This window comes from Maylandia zebra, linkage group LG10 (genome assembly GCF_041146795.1).
Source record: "Maylandia zebra isolate NMK-2024a linkage group LG10, Mzebra_GT3a, whole genome shotgun sequence".
Classification (NCBI taxonomy): Eukaryota; Metazoa; Chordata; class Actinopteri; order Cichliformes; family Cichlidae; genus Maylandia; species Maylandia zebra.
In genome coordinates this window covers 22,748,159-22,768,434 of record NC_135176.1, presented here as the reverse complement: position 1 = coordinate 22,768,434, position 20,276 = coordinate 22,748,159, and the positions used below count along the sequence as shown (strand labels likewise).

The following is a 20,276-nucleotide window of genomic DNA, read 5'->3' as shown; positions in this document are numbered from 1 at the left end:
AGTGTTTAGAAATGTTGTTTGGCCACACAGTGAGATATTACTGATATATACACTTAGACAAGCCTCCACAAGCAGCTGTCAGCTTTCATAAAACATGGTGCACTTTGAGCCAGCTCAGACTTCTTATTGCAAACTGGCAAAGAGTGTGCTCTAGAGTCTAGACCACACAGATTGCTTCACTTCTATTAAAAAAAAGAATTCCATAAATTGTTCCTCTGTGCCAAAGGGTCAGAGTCGAGGCAAACTTTGCAACTTTGGCATTGGCTGTATGCGTGCATGCAACAGGTTAGATCGTGGGCCTTTTTTTGAAGTGTGTGTGCCAACTGTAGGTGTGACGTATCTGATATTTTTCTGTTGTGTGGTAAAGTATAAACATATCCAACACACATTCCTGTACAATTTATATGCATCTTATTCTAGTTTGATCTTTCTGAGTTCATACTGTCGTCATGAAAAAATTGTGTGGGTATGTTCTCCCATATCTCACTTGACCTTTTACCTTCCAGTCTTTTTCTTCATTCCTCATTAATGAAAATAATGAGAGAAAAATATTCTAAACCAAAAACATTAAGTGAAATGTTAGTTTCCTAAGATAAACACAGTTGTAAAAAATGCATTATCGATCATCAATATCAAACATATGTTAACTACCCTAACATAACAGAATGTAAATATGATCTAAATGTATAAATTTATGGCCTTACCTGCGGAGAGCCATCAGAGCCATGCTCCTTGGTTTTTCTAGCAAGTCTTTTCTTCTTCTTGTGAAGTGGTTTGGACTCCAGGATCATTTCCTCTAGCTCAAATGTGGGGTCACAGTTTAGCCTTCGCCTCTACAGTGACATATTCATATAAAGAAAGACATATAATCAAAGGCATAGACGTGGCTATTTTGGTGTCAAAAAACAAGACAAAAAACAAATGGCAATGCAGGTTTCCGTGTTGTATTAGAAACGTGATGAGGAAAATTTAGAATTTTGCATCAATAAATGTTTTGTACCACTAAATATCTGACAATGAAATGTTCAACAGCGCTTCAGAACACAGTAATATGTGATAAAAAACAAACTGAAGCAAGGTAAGACGCTGAGTGCTATAAAGTTAGGAAACAAAACATAAGGGCTGAGTTTTCCCTCAGTGTTCAAACATTAATAGTGTGGAAGGGATTAAAGACTGTGCATGTGCCTATAATTAAACAGAAAGACACTGTCAATTCCCCATCGATCCTCTGTGCCTTTCCTCTGCTGTGGTAGCCTGACCGCTGGGGATACCAGCTGCTCTGCTCTGCTATAGACTGAAACTAGATAAAGTCATTTAGTTAACTGTTTACTTCCAACAGTCATTAATCTCTATTTATTCCATTCTGGAGCAAAGCATTAACAGTTACTGTCACCTTTTAGGAGACTTTTAAAGTTATTTGATCATCACATTATTGTACAGGTTTTCTTTTCTTTCTAAAAGCTCTTCTGTGAGCCTGTCAAATTTACTTTGGACTTGCAGATTCTCATTTACACCCTTCAATCACCAGCTGTAACTTTTGTAACGCTTGGAAGAACCTGACATTACAGAAGATACTACATGAGCTTGTCAGCCAAGCAGCTTGACTCCCTGTCTAATGACATTATTAGCTTTATCCACTTTGCCACAATGACTCATTGACTATATAGCTGCTGGTAGATACACATTTTAGCTTCTTTAGCTGCTTTCAGTTGTGTCTAAGACTCTTTCTGTTGTTCTGCATCTGCACACTCTGCCTGGATATCTACAATAAGTAGTTGGGCCAACTTAAACAGCAGGGGGCAGTGTTTACAGACAGGGTACAAAAGATTAACTGAACAGTGGCTTCATCTTTATTTTTCACTACCCGCTTTAGGGTAAATATCTGAAATACTGGTATGGAAATAAGTATGGGAAAAATATGGCAGAAAAACCTTTGGTATTTATAATCTAATACGTTAAAAAACAAACTTGTGTCATGATACTCTAAATAAGCTTTAAGGTCATTTAAGACTTCTGTGGATGGATTATTTAAAGTGTGGTATATGTTTGTTTAGGTGCTCCTTACCTTGATTTACAGCAATGTTGTATTTGTGTCATTTAAATGTAATACAGCAGAAAAATAAACATTCAGATGTGAGCATTTTGCTGCGCACTACACTGCCACAGTGCTGAGTTTATGTCTGATACTCACATTTGGAATAAAACCTGGAGGGACCTGCTTGCTGAGCACAGCATCCCAGTTGACGTCTGACATGTAGTCCAGATCCTGTAGCTCTGCTAGACAGGAAATGCGTTTCTGGACATCTATGCACAGCAACTGAAAGCGACAAAAGGATTAAAGTAAGAACAACTGTCCACGGGGAGGCATGGCTGAAAAGTTAGGAGGAGAGTCTCACTGAGACATGAGCACATGTTTGCCTTTAAGGATGTGTCTGAGAATGAGGATACAGGGACAAAGGAGGTTGGAAGTACTGGAGAAGGGACATGCGGAGGGAGCTTGAGGAAGAGGGCGGAAACAAAAGGAGGAGGAAAAAAATGAAACTCATATAGAAAGCTAATGGTGATGGGATAACGCAGTGGTTTGTGAAGGATAAAAGATGAAGGACAAATTTGTGGGCCTGAAATTCTTCCCTGGCATTTTCACATTCTTTACATCTCTTTCATCTCTCTCTATACTCTCCTGCTCACTCCCTCATACACATATACACATGCAACTGGAATGCCAATGAGCTTCGAGGAGTCTGAGCACGAAGCAATGCAACAGTTTGACTGCAGTGGATCGCTGCCAAGATAAAAGCCAAATCCTACAACAGCCGTGCATCTTTTAAGCATTACAACAAGACGAAGACACGTTTGACAGCTGAATGACATACTGAATAACACGTAGACTATTCTAATTTTAGGCTGGTATTTAGTGTTTATTCACACATACTGAAGTATAAGCTTCCCTGTGTCTGTTTTTCTGTGTCTCTCTACATTTTCAGCTTTAGCATTTGTTCTGGAATAGTACCTTATTGATTTATGTATGCAAGTAACCGCTAACAGTTAACACTGTCATTCACCTACATCACTAATTTAAATGTTTGAATACTGATTCTACTCCATTATAATTCTAAAGTTGTGCTGCATTCAAGTGAGGCTGTAGCAATGAAAGTGACCTCCTAATTAAGATTCTGTAGCCTCAGTGTGCTGGTGTCAGATATGGATAATGGTCTTCCCAGAGGAGACAAAGATTTCCCACACTGGAGAAAAATTCAAAATAGCGTATGTCATACAAAATAGCAAAGACACCCACTGACAATAAGAGTACCAGGAAAAACAAAGGCATGAACAATATAATTTGTTTATGTTGCTGTTTATTATGCACTTGCTGCTTATTTACCTTTCTGAGAAGAGACTTCATCTCCAAAGACCAGGCTGCTGGGTAACTAGGATGGACCTTGTGAAATGTTTGCAGGATCTCATTGGCTGGTGTACTAGATTTCATCACATATGGCCTCTGAAATAAGGAAAGTAGAGAAAAAGACAGGTGAGGGGATATGGTGTTACTGACATGACAACCTGAGACTGTCACTGGGAAATCAATTGCTAAAGCTCCAGTCACAGAGGCCTCGAGACCAGCAACCACCGTCACGGGGGAAAAATGTGTATTGCCAAACTGATTGGCAAAAACCTCCTTGTGATTACTTTGGTCCCTAGCTGATTGCTGTGATCACCTGTACTTTTACAAACTGGAACCGGAGGCCATGTGCTTTCAAAGAAAAATCTGCATTTTTTTTATTAAATGCACTGGCTGCAGTGCTAAGGTTTGTGTGTCAGTCTTCAAAATTTACTACTGCTCAGCTACTAGTTAGCAAAAAATTGAGGCTGGAGAAATACAGGCTAAGTAACTGTGACCTATTTAGCACTCTCAGCATTCAACCAATGGTCAAACCCAGGGGGAAAGTTAAGATTGAATTCAATTATTACAATATTATGAGTAATATATTATAATTAAAAAGTGGCAGGAGTTTAAGAGAGAGAATGGAAGTTGAAAAGATACCTGAAAGTACATAACAGGCAAATAATTTTGTCACATCCAACAGACCAGTTTTCAACACCCAGAAACTGACTTTTGCTTTATGGATGATGTTCGAGCGCGTCAGTCAAATGAAAAACGTGTTAAAACCCAGAGGAGACAGAGGGAAGAGGTGAAAATATATTGTCTTGGTAAAGGTGATGTGCAGAGAGAGGAATAAAAGAAAGTAGGGGAGATAACTAAAGGAACTACCCAAAGACTAGAGAAGTGAAGCTATGTCATTTCTAGGTATTAATAATCTGCTGAATAAGTGATGGTTGCAAAAGCAGAGGACACAGCTTTGTGGGATGATGAAGGCAGAAAGAATATGTCACTTTTTGAGGTCAGATAAAGGACAAAAAATTCAGAGAAGGTAATGGAAGGGTTAGAAAGAAGATATTACAGCCAAGTGAAGACGCAGCTCTAAGGTCAGAAAGAGGACAGAATGCTTTTTTTATATAAAGGGGAGTGGAAAGTGATTGTTCTGGAAATATTGTGAGAACAGATTTTCCTCATGCAGAAATAATCTTACAGAAGACTCAAATATAAAGTATAAAATATAGATGCACTTATCACGGACACACTTCATATCGAGAAGAAGCGATAGAAGCACACAAGCTACAGTTGCCTGGTGGAGGCAACTGTAGCTTGCCTCCACCAGTGTATGAATGTGAGAGTGAATGAATAGTGGTATTGTAAAGCGCTTTGGGTGCCTTGAAAAGCGCTATATAAATCCAATCCATTATTATTATTATTATTATTATTATTATTATTATATGTTGCAGCTGGTATGAAGGAAGGAAGGCAGTTTATCCTTCCAAAGGGTGTTTTCCTATACCCCCTCCTGTTCCAGTGCTCCAGATAAGAGAACAGAGTGAGTTTCTACACTGTCAAGAAGCACCTGGACTGTCCTTGAAGCCTCTACAGAGACAAACTGATGACACCAAACAGAAGACGGTCAGGTCATAGTGTTCTAAAAAAGACTCCATCATACCTGACCCTTTCAGGCCTCCTGGGAATAGTGAGACCTTACTAAAAAGAGGTGTCAAGTCCCAAAAAATCCATAACATTGACGAGATCTAATAACTTTGAACAGTTAAAGATACATAGATGTGTGAGAAGAGAAAATTTCAGTAAAAGTTCATGACAGTTTCCCATAAGTTTCAAAGACTTAGAATCCTTGTCATTGCAGAGGGAGGTTACTGTAGTTTATGTAATTCTCCTAAAATATGAGAAGAAATTATGCAGCTGCAGTTGGATTTGAGTCCGCAACAAACACACTGCTCTAATAATACTCAGCCTAATGGAGTAGGAGGACCGAGGAAAAAGATCATGTCCTGTGTTTGCTTCCATGACATCAGAACTAAACTCTCCAGGTGGGAAGTGCACAAGATAAATAAATATCATTTTGAAAATCAATTCCAATTATATGGCTCTCTGAATAACTCCCGATTCGATTTTCTCACTCTTCTGCAGCGATTGGTCTCGCACCACGACTAAACGATTAAACATCTATCCCAGTAAGGTCAGCTTAAACATAAGATTCAATTATAACTTCATCTTCCTTTTGTTTTGTAGAGGCTGTCTAAACTCCTACTAACAGGATTTTTCTAGCACTCAGCGTCCTATGCATTATTGAATGCAGCTAAGTGTGTCAGACCGCACAGAAGTAATCTGTGATGTAGACATTGTGGTGTACTCCGTATGTGTCTAAATTACCTGTCCTCTTAGTAGCTCATAGGCCGTAATCCCCAGTGACCACCAGTCAACAGAGAAGGAGTAGCCGGGGTGGGACCCCTCAAAGGACTGAAAGAGCTCAGGCGCTGATGGACAAAAAAATATTGTACAACATAAATAATGCATTATAACACTTTATGACATCTTGTGTTATTAATGTTTTTTCATTCCCTTCTCTCGGGCTGTTTGGATGGGTTTATTTTAACTGTAGGATTCCTCCAGACATGAAATAGGGGGAGGCCAGGGATATTGTAGCATTTTTTTTCATCTGTACTTGAATTGTTTGATAAATAAACTTAGCACAAAAAAGATTTGGTTGATCATTTTCATTGCTGTGACAATGCTTATTGGCAATAAATCTTCTACCATTGGAAAGCCTGTTTATTTCCCCTTTTTTAGGGGTGGGGAACTCCAAGCCTCAAGGGCCGGTGTCCTGCAGGTTTTAGATATTACCCTGGGTCAATACAGCTGAATCAAATGATTAGCTCATTACCAGGCCTCTGGAGAACTTCAAGACATGTTGAGGAGGTCATTTAGCCATTTAAATCAGCTGCGTTAGATCAAGGAAATGTCTAAAACCTGCAGGACACTGGCCCTTGAGGCCTGGAATTGCCCACCCCTGCCTTAAATAATGCATTTTGTGGGTTGACCAGCAGAGTTACCACCATGAAAACCTTTTGTCCCAAATCGTTTCTGCCAATGTCAAACAGCCTATTCTGCTATGGGCTCTTGTTTTGAGCTTCTCGTTCCCCAGCTGTTTGAGGTGTCGGATCAGTGCCTGATTCACGTGATGAGTCGAGACTCTGACGTTGGATCGTAGGGTCAATGTGTTTGGAAGACACAGAGCACCTTTTGTTCCAAGACTATTCATTTTAATGCAAGAAGTCAGAGTGCTACAACAGCCTACTTGGTGGGTAAAATGGTAACAATAAAAAACAAGTCATTTTAACCTACTCAAACAGAAGTGACTTTGAAAGTAATCAGTTTATTGTAGTAGCATCTAATAATTAAGAAAATGTAATGTAAATCTTTTTTAGCCTATATACTTAAGAACATATATACTGGGAAAGGTATTTCACTCTTGCTAGGCTAACAATTCTTTGCATGGTAGCACTTTTGTACTCGATCTCAAACAGTGGTCAAGTGAGGTAACGTAAGTGTCATCATCTTAACTGTTATCATTTTGTTGTACCTGTATCTTTTTCAACACTTCCTTTTTTCTTTCTTTCTTTCTTTACTTTTTCTTTAATAATAATAATAATGAGTTCAGTAAATTATATACTTGGATGTATTTATTTGTTACTTTTTTTTTTTTTTTACACAATTACCAATCTTTAGGTCAATATTCTCTTGCAGATAAAATAATGATTCCTGGTCTTTTTTCTCAGAGGGTTCAGGTTAGGTAACTTAATTAAAGACTAATTTAAAACAGGCGTAGCATCTGTATCAACATACCCACAGGCGTAACATCTGTACATGTCATTTAAGTTGTCTAGTACACGGTGCCTTGGTTGCTTGTGCACAAAAGAGATTAAGTCATTTTCTGTTGAGTATTTTTTTTAGGGTTCAGTGATGGAAAGCATCAATTTCATTCTTTTTCCCAGGGGTAAAATAAATATTTTGACATGCTCTTTGAACTATATTATATCAGATTATCTCTGTAATGAATAACAGATTAAGAAAAACATCCAATTAAACAAATAAAACTGCTTTTTTTATTCTTCTGTGGAAGCGAATTATCTAGTCAACTGTGATTTTAAATAGTCAGTAGAAAAGCCTTCTGTGGCTAATCTCTTACCGTTTCGTCTGCGGATCTTTATCTATATTACACGCAGGACTGTGAGGAACTATACTCAGAAACATGCAGGCTCTCACACAAATCCCCCACCTCTCCTTTAGGTTTGCTCTGCCTTCTTGCTGAAATGGAAAAAGTGTAGCTTATCTACTAAAGGTTCTTAGAGAAGGGGAGGAAGGGTTCTTTTTTTCCCCAGAGCAGCCATGAATTATCTATTATACTGTAGAGAATTCACCTGGAGTCTGGTCGCACATTGTTCCAAGGTCATTTTCTAACCTGAATGCACAATTTTTAAGGGAAAAAGAAAACAAAAAAGCTCACAATTCACATGTCCCCTTTAAGCATGCACGCAAACACATCCAAATGCATGGTCATCATTCATACTGGCCTCAAATCCTATTCAACCTATCTGATCTCTTTGGAGCTGAATCCACATAAGTCTGATTTAAGACTCACGATAAGGACAAAACTGAAGATGTGCTGGAAACAAGTGAAAGCAAGTCCTTTATTTAATTTTATTATATGATTCTTACAGTATGCAATAAAGACTCAATAATGCACTACATATATATTTACATATATATTAACTACAAATATTTTTGGGGGTTTTTTTGGTCCCATCAAAAAATACAAATGTAGCTTTAACATCCAAAGTTCACCTTAAAATAAAGTTTTATTTATTGGATGTAGTTTTTATTAATAATTTATTAAAGTGACAGATGTAAATTCACTCAGTCAAGCTCTGTGAACTATCCATCTTTCATCTCTTTTTCGTGTGTATTTAAATATTTTATGAAAGTATAATTTAAATATTTTTGAAACTAAAGAGTTTTTGTTCTTTTTAAAACTACCGCCTCAATCTCAGAGCCGACCCTGCAACAGCATTTGCACAATTCTTTTTCTAACTGAAAATTGAAGCAGCCTTTGGAACATCCAGCGGTGGAAGTCCACTTCACCGAAAGCTGAGGAAGATTTATTGTGTTGATTTCTTAAGATTAAAGGGCAGAGTTTCAAACCGTTTCAATTCCAGTAGCCTTTTCTTGTCAAAATGTCATTTTCTTACCCATGTATGGTTTGGTTCCAGCAATGGATGTTGCTTTGAGGTCGTCTTTTACAATGGCTGCGATGTTGAAGTCTGTTAGATGGACGTGCCCTAAAGAACAGAGAGATTTTGTTACCTCAAATGTCTCATTCTTGACAACTGACCTGTGTCATATTGCATTGCAATATAACACATACTGCAGGGTTTGCCATGCACACAGATACTGATATAGTGTGTTATAAAACCAAGAAGTTTAACATGTATTTTTCTATTAATTCCCATTTCTTTTGCTGCTTTTTTGCAGTCTGAAGTATTTTCAGGTACTGGTGTGTGACTTTTCTAAAGCACATGGACGAATATTTAGTTTTCTGTTATTATCAAAGGAGCTCTGTTAATGAAGTTGGATCACTGTGACAGCTGTGTAGCAGAGCTTAAACAGCAGTTGACACTCAAATGATGCTTGAGTACGAGTAAGGCTTTATTGTTTTTCTTTGTGTTTCCGCCTATTTTCCTGTGAGTATCATGGTGGTTAGCACCGTCACCTCCCAGAAAGAAGGTTCCTGATTTGAAGCTTGAGGACGGATGTGGCCGTTCTGTATGTCTGCATGTTTGTAAGTCTGCATGTTAGGGCAAGTGGTGTCCCTAATTTGGCTGTGGGTATGAATGTGAGTATTTGTGGTTGTATGTGTCTCTCTGTTAAACCTGTGGTGGACAGGCAAACTGTCCATGGTATACCACACCTCTCACCCTAGCACAGCTTGGAAAAGTCCAAGACCCCTGTATACCTAAAATAGATCAGCAGTTAGAAATTATCTCTCTATGTTTTCATCTGTTTTTGCTTTACAGGAGACAGATTTAGACAGGAAATTTAGACCGCAGGAGTGAGAAGAAAAAGACAGCTGTCCTCAAAATGCTGCATATTATAAGTGATGAAATGTGGAGAATGAATTCAGCTCAGTCTCATAGCCTGAGGAAAGAATTAGCAGAAACTTCTCGATCAACAGGGACGATGGTGGCAGCAGGGTGAACAGGCTGTGGATGACATTGTTTTGGCACTATGCAGACACCTCACTGATATTACTGTGTTAATAGCATTAATCAAAAGATGCAGAGCCTTCTAGCTTTGAGCTATGCACGAGTTTGGGGATTTAGATCCTTCTCCTGCAGAAGTTTACAATAACTTGGCGAAGGACTTTCGCTTTCTACGTTTCCTGTCTTAACTACAGTCTTTTCTGAGCTTTGTTTACAACAATGGAGAAGTGCGATGACAATGACAAGTTCTCTGTGATATAGAAAAACCCAGGAACCTCAAAGAGCTCAGCTTACCCCACTTCACATACACTACATTGCCAAGTATTCACTCGTCTGCCATCACATGCATTTGAACTTGATTGACATCTTGTTCTCAATCCATAGGGTTTAATATCAGTCATAAACTGATGATGGTGAGAAGGCCTGGCCTGCAGTCTCCACTCTGATTCATCCCAAAGGCGTTCTATCAGACTGAGATGAGGACTCTGTGCAGTCTAGTCATGTTCTCCCACACCAAACTTGCTTATCCATGTTTTTATGAACCTTGCTTTGTGCACTGGTGCACAGCCATGTTGGAACAGGAAGGGACCATCCCCAAACTGGGGTGAGCCCAACTCCTAAAAAACAACCCTACACCATAATCACCCCTCCACCAAACTTTACACTTGGCACCCTGCAGTTAAACAATTACCATTCCCCTGGCAGTTGCCAAACCCAGACTCGTCCATTAGGCTTCCAGAAGGAAAAGCATGATTTGTCACTCCAGAAAACACGTCTCCACTGCTTACACTTACACTGCTGCGTTAGACTTTTTTGCATTGCGCTTGATGTTGTAAGGCTTGGATGCAGGTGCTCAGACATGGAAACCAATTCCATGATGAGTGAGTGAGTGAGTTAATTTGAAAGCTGTACGAAGTTCGGAGGTCTTTAGTGATTGACTCTGCAGAAAGCTGGTGACCTGTGTGTCCCTCAGCATCCGCTGACTTTCTCCATGATTTTATGTGGCCTAACACTTCGTGGCTGAGTTGCTGTTGCTCTCACTCCCTTTGCTATAATACCACTAACCGCTGACTGTGGAATATTTAGCAGCAAGGAAATTTCACGACTGGACTTGTTGCACAGGTGGCATCATGTCACGGTACCATGCTACAATTCACTGAGCTCCTGAGAGCGACCCATTCTTTCACAAATATTTGTAGAAGCCGTCTGCATGCCTCAGTAGTTGATCTTATACACCCGTGGCCATGAAAGTGGTTGGAACTGCTGAATTTAATGATTGGGATGAATAAGTGAATACACTTGGCAATGTAGTATACATTGATTTAACAGTGGAGTGTGTATTTGTATTTGTATGAGTACCTTTTTTTTCTCAAATCACCAATCAACTCCCTATTGTTGATCTTGTTAAGCGGCAGGATTTTAATGAATTGCTTTGAATACCTCATAAGAGGTGCGTCACAACAGTTGGGCATCCATGGAATACTTGCCAGTTACAGTGGATGGATTTAATAAAGTAGCGGCTCTTGACTCGTGGGGTGCATTATGAGTTCAGCTTAAGTGGATCCCTGGGTGATTCTTTTTATTTTAAAGTACCATTCCCACTGTCCCTGCTTGTGAGTGTTTAAGTGGCCACTGAACAATGGTTCAGCAGGAGGCCTGGTGGCTTAGTTATCTAATGTGTTTTATGGGATTACCACGACAACTGTCAAGCTTTGCTTAGGCCATATCCTGCTGCTGCATAGCTCTTCTATTTTTAGTATGGCTTTCATTACCAATACCTCACAACATGCACCCAAATCAATTTCTTGGATCCATTTTTGTAGCCACAGTTATATGTATTAACACTTACTGCAGGGCCATACAGCATAAAGTCTGAATTTTTCCCAAAAAGTGACATCATCCAGCAAATTGTGCACTACATGTGAGATGTAAGCAACCAGAGATTTCTTCATTAATACACTTTTAACCAATGACTCTTTTCAGTTGCAATGCCCATCTGAGGACTGAAAGAAAACTACCCCTACAGTTTATTCTTAAGTGTTATTTAAACAGCATAACACAGTGCATCTCTCTTTTTTCCTAATAAAACTGTCTAGAGCCTCAACTAAATCAGCACTGGTGCCTCGTTTCAGTCTTTTTTATATTAATATTATTACACTGAAAGCATTTGAGCCAAAAAGGATTTTGTTCTGCATCAGAAATATTTGGAATTAATGTGTTAATATTCATAATCTTTTTGATCTGTGAGCTGTTGTTGAGGTAATGCCAAAACAAAGACCATGGATTGAAGTCTGCTGAAATAAGCTTTTCTCAGTCAGTATCTCGCTAGTGTAATAATCTTTGTTTATGACATTGGTGTCGGGTTGTCTCACCGCAGTGTGTGTAAACTCTGCAATCAGGTGCCACCTTTTCCACCTTTCAAATCCCCGTGTGCCGAAACGCTGTTGTGCAATCTGATTTATGCCACATAATACCACAATGAACAAGAAGCACTTGAGCTGTCAAATCATAATGGTGAAATAATGAAAAAATAAAGCATATCTAATTGTTTTAATGAAGACATGCTTTGCCTTCACTCAACACATGTAGAGACTGTTAAAGTAACCTCAAGCATACTAATCATTAATGTTCCTCATTAAGGTAAAAGCCAGTATTCCAGAACACCAATTTCAATTTCAAGTGATAGTTTTTCATGCTGTGAAAATTGCTAGTTGACACACACATGGAAGTCATTACTATTTTAGCTTGCAGGTGTGTGTTAGCTTGAAAGCTCCCTGCTTTCTCTAAAACAGAACGATCGCATGCTACCTTTTATGAGTCAGATGTGAGCTGACGTGCCATACGTATGCAGATGCAATTATCGGTGTTTGTTAGGTTGTGGAGAAGAGACCCGTGGTTTCAATCATAATATTCTTTTAATGTGCTGTGTGTTCGTTTTCGTAGGAAAGGTGCATATAATCTCACAGAGGATAAAATAGACCTGGCCCTCCTGGAGCTTCACTCAGCATCCTAAGCGCTATGCTGTTTAACAAAGCAACGTCACATGTGCACGAGTAAATTGTTTTTCTCTATATGAAGCAGCTCCCAGAGGGATACAGGAGCACAGGTCAATTCCAGCTTTCAAAATGCAGAAGCAAACAGCTTGCTACCCCCCTCTGACACCTCATGCTGTTTTAGACTTCAGTGAAGAGGTAAACTAAAGGTCTATGCAGGGAAAAAAAACAAGAGTGTGGGCAGAATGCATGACGAGGAGAGAAGTGCTTAGTGAGTTTTAAAGGACACACACACATACAGGCAGGAACCACAAGTGAACGTCTGTTGTCCTGTGGAAATTAGGCAGGAGCTGTCAATGCTGCCTCCCCCCCCCCCCTCAAATGCTCTTTCTCTCTGCTTTTCGCTTTTATCTCTGTTCTTTCCTTATGCATCTCTGTCTGTCTGTTGCATTTTTTCTCCTTTGATAAATCTTTTCAGAAATGTGTGTTCATCACTTTCCTCCTTTGTGTCGTATCCTCGCCTCACGCTCTTTCTCTGTCTGTCTTTCTTTGTCTGCCTGTTGTGACAGCAGGGCTGCCATCCCACATATCCCTTTGGCTCTCTTGAGCAGCTGCCCCATGCCCTCTGATATCTAAGGAGTTTAGGGGTGTGTGTCTGTGCATGTGTGCACTACACTGCAGTATATGAACAAAACGGACACTTTGATGTGAGGCGGCTTTTTAAAACAAAGGAAATAATTCTCCAGTCTAGTTAGTGAATTAGTTATGCACTGATTTAAATATCAGCAGTGCACTGCTAGACAGCCTTTGCTATAATAACCAACAAAAACACCTTAAAAGTCGTGTCCCTGTTAAGTTAGATTTAAAACCTACTGCAGAGCAATTGATGCATTTGCATCAATTGTAACACGGTGAAACAGAGAAAACAGGAATATGACAAACAAACTAGCATGACCTTAAAAGACAAGTGCAAATAAATATGATATAATAATAAAAATATAATTAATGCATAAATAAGATCGTTTTTTGTTAATAATGCCATGTTTTTACTTGTGTACGAGTGGTACCTGTAGCCCGTTCAGGTTGCACAGATAGTCCAAATCTTTCAAAATTGCACACCCATCACATTCTTCACAAGAAGGTTTGTTGTGTCTCTAAGGACAGTTTAAAAAGTGGTGAAGATATAAAGATGGGTGCTTTCAAACATAGAGAGCTGGACAGGGCCACAAAAGGCCATCGTGTGATCGTGGCTCGAGAGTTGGCAGTTTGTCTTGTAATTGGAAGGTTGCCGGTTCGAGTCTTGGCTCCGACAGTCTCGGTCATTGTGTTCTTGGGCAAGACACTTCACCCGTTGCCTGCTGGTGGTAGTCAGAGGGCCCGGTGGCGCCAATGTCCGGCAGCCTCGCCTCCGTCAGTGTGCCCCAGGGCGGCTGTGGTAGCTTGCCATCACCTGTGTGTGAATGGGTTGATGACTGAATGTGTAAAGTGCTTTGGGGTCCTTAGGGACTAGTAAAGCGCTATACAAATACAGGCCATTTACCATCAACCCAGCAGCAGGATCAGAATCTGCTTTTTTGTACGAGGAACAGGAGGAGCACTACCAGAGCCCAACAAACTGGCCTCCAGCAGGTTAATTATCTGACCAAGATGAAAAAATCCACTAAGGTGGCACCAGAGCCCGATATCCTTTAGTAGGACCTGTTCTCACAATCCACAACTATGCAACCCATTTGTCAAGAATATACCTCACAAAAACATCCACCTGGACGATGCTGCATTTGAAATGTTGTCTCCGGACTCTTTCGCAGCTATCTACTTATGCTTCTAGATTAAATCCCTGAACTTCAAGCGACTGTGTGTCATAGTGTCATGACTGAGTCTTCCCTCGTATAACAACATTTGGAATTCAAGCTTATTTTTGCCGTTCTTACATAAGAACAATTCCCATTCTTTTCTTCACAGTGAAGAATACAGAATAATAAAACATCGTCTACTTACTGAATCGAGAGCTGACACTAAAACCCGTTATGAAACTCTATCGATAATTCCATCCTTCTGACACACACACAAGAATTCTAAGTTTCTCTTTTCGCACATGGAGAAGACATGATGAATATAACCTTGTTTTCCACTCCCCGTTACATCGCTCCATTTTATTTCATCCCATGGTTCAGAGAGAAAGAAAAAAAGCTTTGCTTAAATGTCACACAGCTTCAGCCAACTCAAACTGACAGTTTGGACAAAACATAAGATTTCACTTGTGCAGGCCTTCTCTGGTAAGAGGCATTTTCCCGCTTTGTGCTGTTTTGTGTTGCAAGACCTATCTAGTCAGTAAATGTGAAAGCTGTCTCTGTGCATTGCAGCTACTTTGATCTGTGCAATTGTGCAACCCAGAGGTTAGAAGTTGGGTGAAATTCTTAGTTAGATGCAGTTGAAGTGTTGAATTTTTAACGGTGAGTCTTTTTGATGGAAATTTCATTCACTGACACTGAAATTAATTAATTAATAAAAAAATATAAAGAAACAGGGCATCTTACCATGTTCATCTAGTAGTATGTTGTCAGGTTTGATGTCTCTGAAAAGGGACACAGAGAATACAGTAAAATTAATCTTTGGATATCACAAATCGGAATCAGATTTGTGTTTGTAAATCACAAAGTGATTGTGCAGATATGCAGCACAATTTGTAGAAGAAGCATGATTGGGATTTTCAAACCCCAAAATAATCAAAATTATAAAAAAAAAAAACAGTGTTTCTTAAATAAACAGTGGATCAAAGTACTGATTACTTGTTGAACAGACACCTTAGAAAATGACTATGATGCTCGAGATCCAATCAGGAGAATGAAAGCTTACGAGTTTCAAATGCATCAAAATCACAATTATAAGAACGCTTTCACATTCACATTAAACATTTTATCCAACTAAGGCTATAACTTTGAAGCTGTTGTCATTTTAGTGCAATCAGGGGAATTGTGTGATAAGGTCTTCTTTAAAGTAGTAATCTGTGAAATCTGAAACGTTGGTGTGTTGCGTCATCCACTGTGATAAGCGCACAAGGCTCTGGTGTGCATAGCAATTCCCGCAGTTCACCTGTGAATAAAACAGCGTGGGTGGTACTCTGATGTCTTATTTGCTGCTGGTGACGTTTGAGTTTCTGTAGGTGGCACTGTCATCTCTGCCAAGGAGCTGAGATTACTCATATTAATTACTTAATTCTTCTCTTCTTTATCCTAAAAAGGCCTTATATCTGCTTAAAAAAGGAGGTGAATGTACAGCTGACTGGCATGCAGTTCTTTTGAATCATTTCACTTAAGCAAAAAACAATATTTAATAAGGAAACTTTAAAATGGTGATCTCTTACATTCGCTGTGTGATGAACACAAATGAATCTTAACCATTTATGAGAGAACGGGGGCGTCAGGTTAAACTGTGGGAGCAGAAACCTGAAACCTGAGAAGAGTGGCAGGTGTGGGCCGAGACCCTTTCAAAAGTCACAGCTTCTCCGCACCATGTCCTTGTTTTTCTCCTATTTTCTACCACGTTTTTTGTTTTTTGTTTTTTTTGGGGGGGGAGGGGGGGGGGGGCGACATTTTTACATGTTTTTTAACCCAACGTGCACTTACTAGGCACTTTATAGCTGATTAGTACTGGACTATGGAGTTGCTGCAAATTTGCCATCCATGAGGCAAACCTCCCATCCAAGATGGCATACTGAACTGAGATCTGATCACGAGACTCCTCACCGTTTTTCCAATCACCTATTGTCCAATTCTGGTGATCCTATGTGAACTGTGGCCTCAGAATTATTTTCTTAGTTGACAGGAGTGACGCTCAGTGTGCTCTTGTCCAACTGCTACAAGGTTTGACCTGTGTGCTCACAGATTCTTCATACCTTGGTTTAACAAGTGGCTATTTGAGCCTGCCTGTTAGCTTGAAGCAGTCTAGCCAATCTCCTCTGACTTCTGGAATCAACAAGGCATTTTCAGTCAGAGAACTGTGGCTCGCTGGATATTTTCTCTTTTTCAGATATTCTCTGTACACACTATAGAAGGTTGTGTGGGAAAACACCAACCTGTCTAATACAAACAAACATGCCGTGTTCAAAGTCACTTAAATCACCTTTCTTCCCGATTCTGAAGCCCGCTTTGAACCTCAGCAGGTCGTCTTAAACATTTCTATATGCCCAGATAAACTTAATTGCTGCCAAGCGATGAGACATTTGTGTTAATAAGCAGCTTAACAAGTGTAATCAACAGTGGCTGGTGGATGTTTATCATCAAGAAGCACCACAGTAACACCTCACCGTCCTGCTGAAGCAATGTATGTTTGTGGAATTAGATCTAAATTGTAATTTAAATATAAATAGCCCTATTCTACTCTTATGAGGTATTCAAAGCATTTAAAAGATTATTTAATGAGCAAAAAATAAAATAAAGCACATAAAAAGAAAGAAAGAATCTGCTTCCAGTGAAAGGTTCAATTTCGTTACATTTTATTTATCTTATTATTTTATTTTTTAACTGGAAAAAAATATTCATTTATCACACAGATTATTTTTGCTAGGAGATTTTGTTCCTATTTTTAGTTTTATGTTTTTAATATAGTGTGTTCTTTTCTCCTCTTCATTGAAAACAAGAGGACTCAGTACCGGTAACGTGTACTAAAAAAAAAGAATCCATAGAACTACAGGAAGTTAACTGTCAGGGTGAAAATTAATTTGAACAGAGAAACACTGACTGCTGATTCCCAAACTGTTATAGTGACAAAAGCATCTGCAACAATACCAAGATCCCTGATGACAATCAGCAACTTCAAAGAACAGTTCAGTGTCCAATGATTTCCCTCCTGGCCATTTTTAAAGTTCAAAGCATCGTTACTCTCCAGTTTTCCTTGTTTTCATTTATCTGTATTTGACACCGTCATCTGTCTTTTCCATACCATGACTCTGTCTGCTCCACTGGGACTACTCCTAATATCCTATGTGCTTACACACTTCTTTGCATTTCACCTTTTCACCTTGGTGCCTTCTAGCAAACACACTGAAACCTAAAACTCTTCAGGCACACACAAAAGCACAAACTTAAAAGTGGCGCACAGTGTCATATTCTGCTAATTACCATCCTCCCTGTGTGAGACTGATGTGCCGGTGTGGCTGCAGACTGGATTCAAAGACTGGAAGGGTACATTGTGTTCTCAACTTCACTCTGTTCTCTTGTCTCTGGAACATATCACCACTGCTCTAAAATGCTTTGAACTGGAGCAATGATATTCAATATTCAGAGCCCTCCTCAAATGTTCCACTGTTGCTTGATGATCTAGCAGCATTCGTTCTGACATCAACTTTACTGAATGAAGACATCTAAGAGGAGCATATTGTGTTTGCATTAAATCGGATCATGATAACACAATCAATTGACCTGAGTGTTTTTCATGTAAAAATGTGATCTGTAATCAGGCTATGGGTTTATTTCATAATGTGAGACAGAAACAGTATAGTAGTAGTCCATGCTAAATGAAGTTTTATCAGTGTTTGAATAATACCTTACACATATTGGGTTGCGCATCCTCACTTTTAGTGGGTGTCTCATAGGGATGGGTATTGATAAGATTTTCACGATTCCGATTCCATTTTCGATTCTGTTTAACGATTCGATTCTTTATCTATTCTCTTATCGATTCTTTTAAAAAAAGGAGAACACTAAGGTCGATTAGCTTAGAACTTTGTTTTATATCTTCTCTTTGAACAAGATAGAAATTTAGGAGTAACATGGCCTTACAAACCCAACAGTGAGATCTTAAGAGATCCACAGCCTACAGCTCTTCAATGGGGTGTCACCGGGTCCCCAGGAAAAAAAATTGTAAATGTAAAATAATAAAATAAATATTCTTCTGTAGCAATAACAAAGCATAACATAAATTATTCTGTAGCAATTACACAAGAATATCCAGTAATGTCCCTGCCTACAATTAAACACATTCACTTACCTAAAATTGGGGGCATCTGCTGTGGCAAATGGGTTCAAGCCTTTTACCACAAACTTAGTCACTGCTCGGTGACATTCGTCTATCCTGGCCTGAAAGGAGACGCTACTGCAGCGAGAACTGCCAGCATCTGAGCCAGACTGGCAGGTCTTGTAATAAGGCAGATCGCGCTAACATAATATGCACTGTTAGTTGATGATTTACCTGCCGCATTAACGGGAGAGGACGTGCAAACGTTACCGCTGCTGCTGCGTTGAGATTCACGAGTCCGGAGCGGAATTAAAAACATGACATTCATTTAAGGTCATCACGTGTTTTGTGAACAAATGCTTTTGCATATTCGTAGTGTTTCCTCCCTTAAATTAAGTATCTACTATGCAAGTATTGCAAGTTGCCCTGTTGTCATCCGTTCTCGTAAACTTTTGAGCGTTTGAGCCGCTTACGCGCCGTGTTTCCTGCCAGGTAAATGACGCTCCGCAACGTGGTGACGTCATTCGGGGCAACTGGAATCGATAAGGGAATCGTTTGCAAAAATGGCAAACAATTCCAAGGAATTGAAACAGTGGGAACCGGTTCTCAACAAGAACCGGTTTTCAATACCCATCCCTAGTGTCTCATCTAATTATGTCTTTTGCATATAGGAGCACAGCAGGACTTAGCATATCAAAGGCCACACTGACCTGGGCTCTCTGTGTGGCTTTGTGTGCATTTGTGTCTGTGTGTGTTGAACACTCTTGGAGACAAGGAGAACCTGTAGCATTAGACTTGGCTCTCTGGCAGATCGAGTGGCACAGGCCCAGGCGGGGGTAAGAAAGGTCGACCGTGTAACCCTTAATTAGCTGACATTTGCCTCAAAGGCTGGCACTGAGGGGGAGAGGAGGGGCATGTGTCGCCGCTAAAAAAGCACACTGCAAGTGAGAACAAGGGAGCATCTTTTACTGCTAAAGTCCAAGCTGTCATTGTGATGCCACAGGAAGCAGCAGGGGCCGACACACCTGGCTTAAGAGATAAAGCAAAGCGGCAAGTCTCATTAGGAGTTGGTGCATGGTAAAAGCCGAGCTGCTGAGATAGAGGTGATGACCATGATGACCACGAATGACTTTGTCTTTTGGCAGTCGACATAAATGAGCAAGCAAACAGCAAGTTTTGACTTGAAAATATTCCCATTGTATTTTCAAAAACTCACATGATCCATAGAATCCACCCATCCATCCAGCTACAGTTGCAATTACAGGGATCTCTGCTGATTACTTAAAACTCTTCAACTCACCTTCAAGTCACAGTTTTAGACAAGCTAAAGGGAACTAAGCTAATAACATAACATATTCTTGTTTAAAATATAACAAAAGAATGAATTGTCCCACACACTGGTTGGGCTGAACCCTTTATAAAAGTGCTTTTGCAAAAGAAGTGCCAATATTTTTATAAACCTAGGGATTAAAAAACCCATTGACCAATTCTAATTTGCATTCAGTTGAAAGACCCATGAATTAAATGCTAGTTTTCTTTCACAGCAGCTGACATAAATTCAATCACACATAATCAAAAGGAGGTCAGACGGCTCTGCACTAATGTTGTCTAGGGGAAAAAGCAGTGTTAGTATTCACAGTTTTATTTTTCCTTGACTCAGCACTA

General features: G+C 39.6%; 1 protein-coding gene across 2 annotated transcripts in view; it reads right to left on the bottom strand.

The window, feature by feature from the left end:
- The window catches only part of stk32a (serine/threonine kinase 32A), a 67,249-nt gene that overhangs the window by 12,633 nt on the left and 34,340 nt on the right, over positions 1–20,276 (bottom strand). For both annotated transcript variants that reach the window (XM_023155525.2, XM_004561725.3), the window contains exons 6-11: positions 15,194–15,231; positions 8,653–8,742; positions 5,777–5,880; positions 3,383–3,499; positions 2,192–2,317; positions 705–833 (exon numbers count right to left, since the gene is read on the bottom strand). In XM_023155525.2, the coding sequence (XP_023011293.1) occupies positions 705–833; positions 2,192–2,317; positions 3,383–3,499; positions 5,777–5,880; positions 8,653–8,742; positions 15,194–15,231 (604 nt within the window). The remainder of the gene's footprint in view (positions 1–704; positions 834–2,191; positions 2,318–3,382; positions 3,500–5,776; positions 5,881–8,652; positions 8,743–15,193; positions 15,232–20,276) is intronic.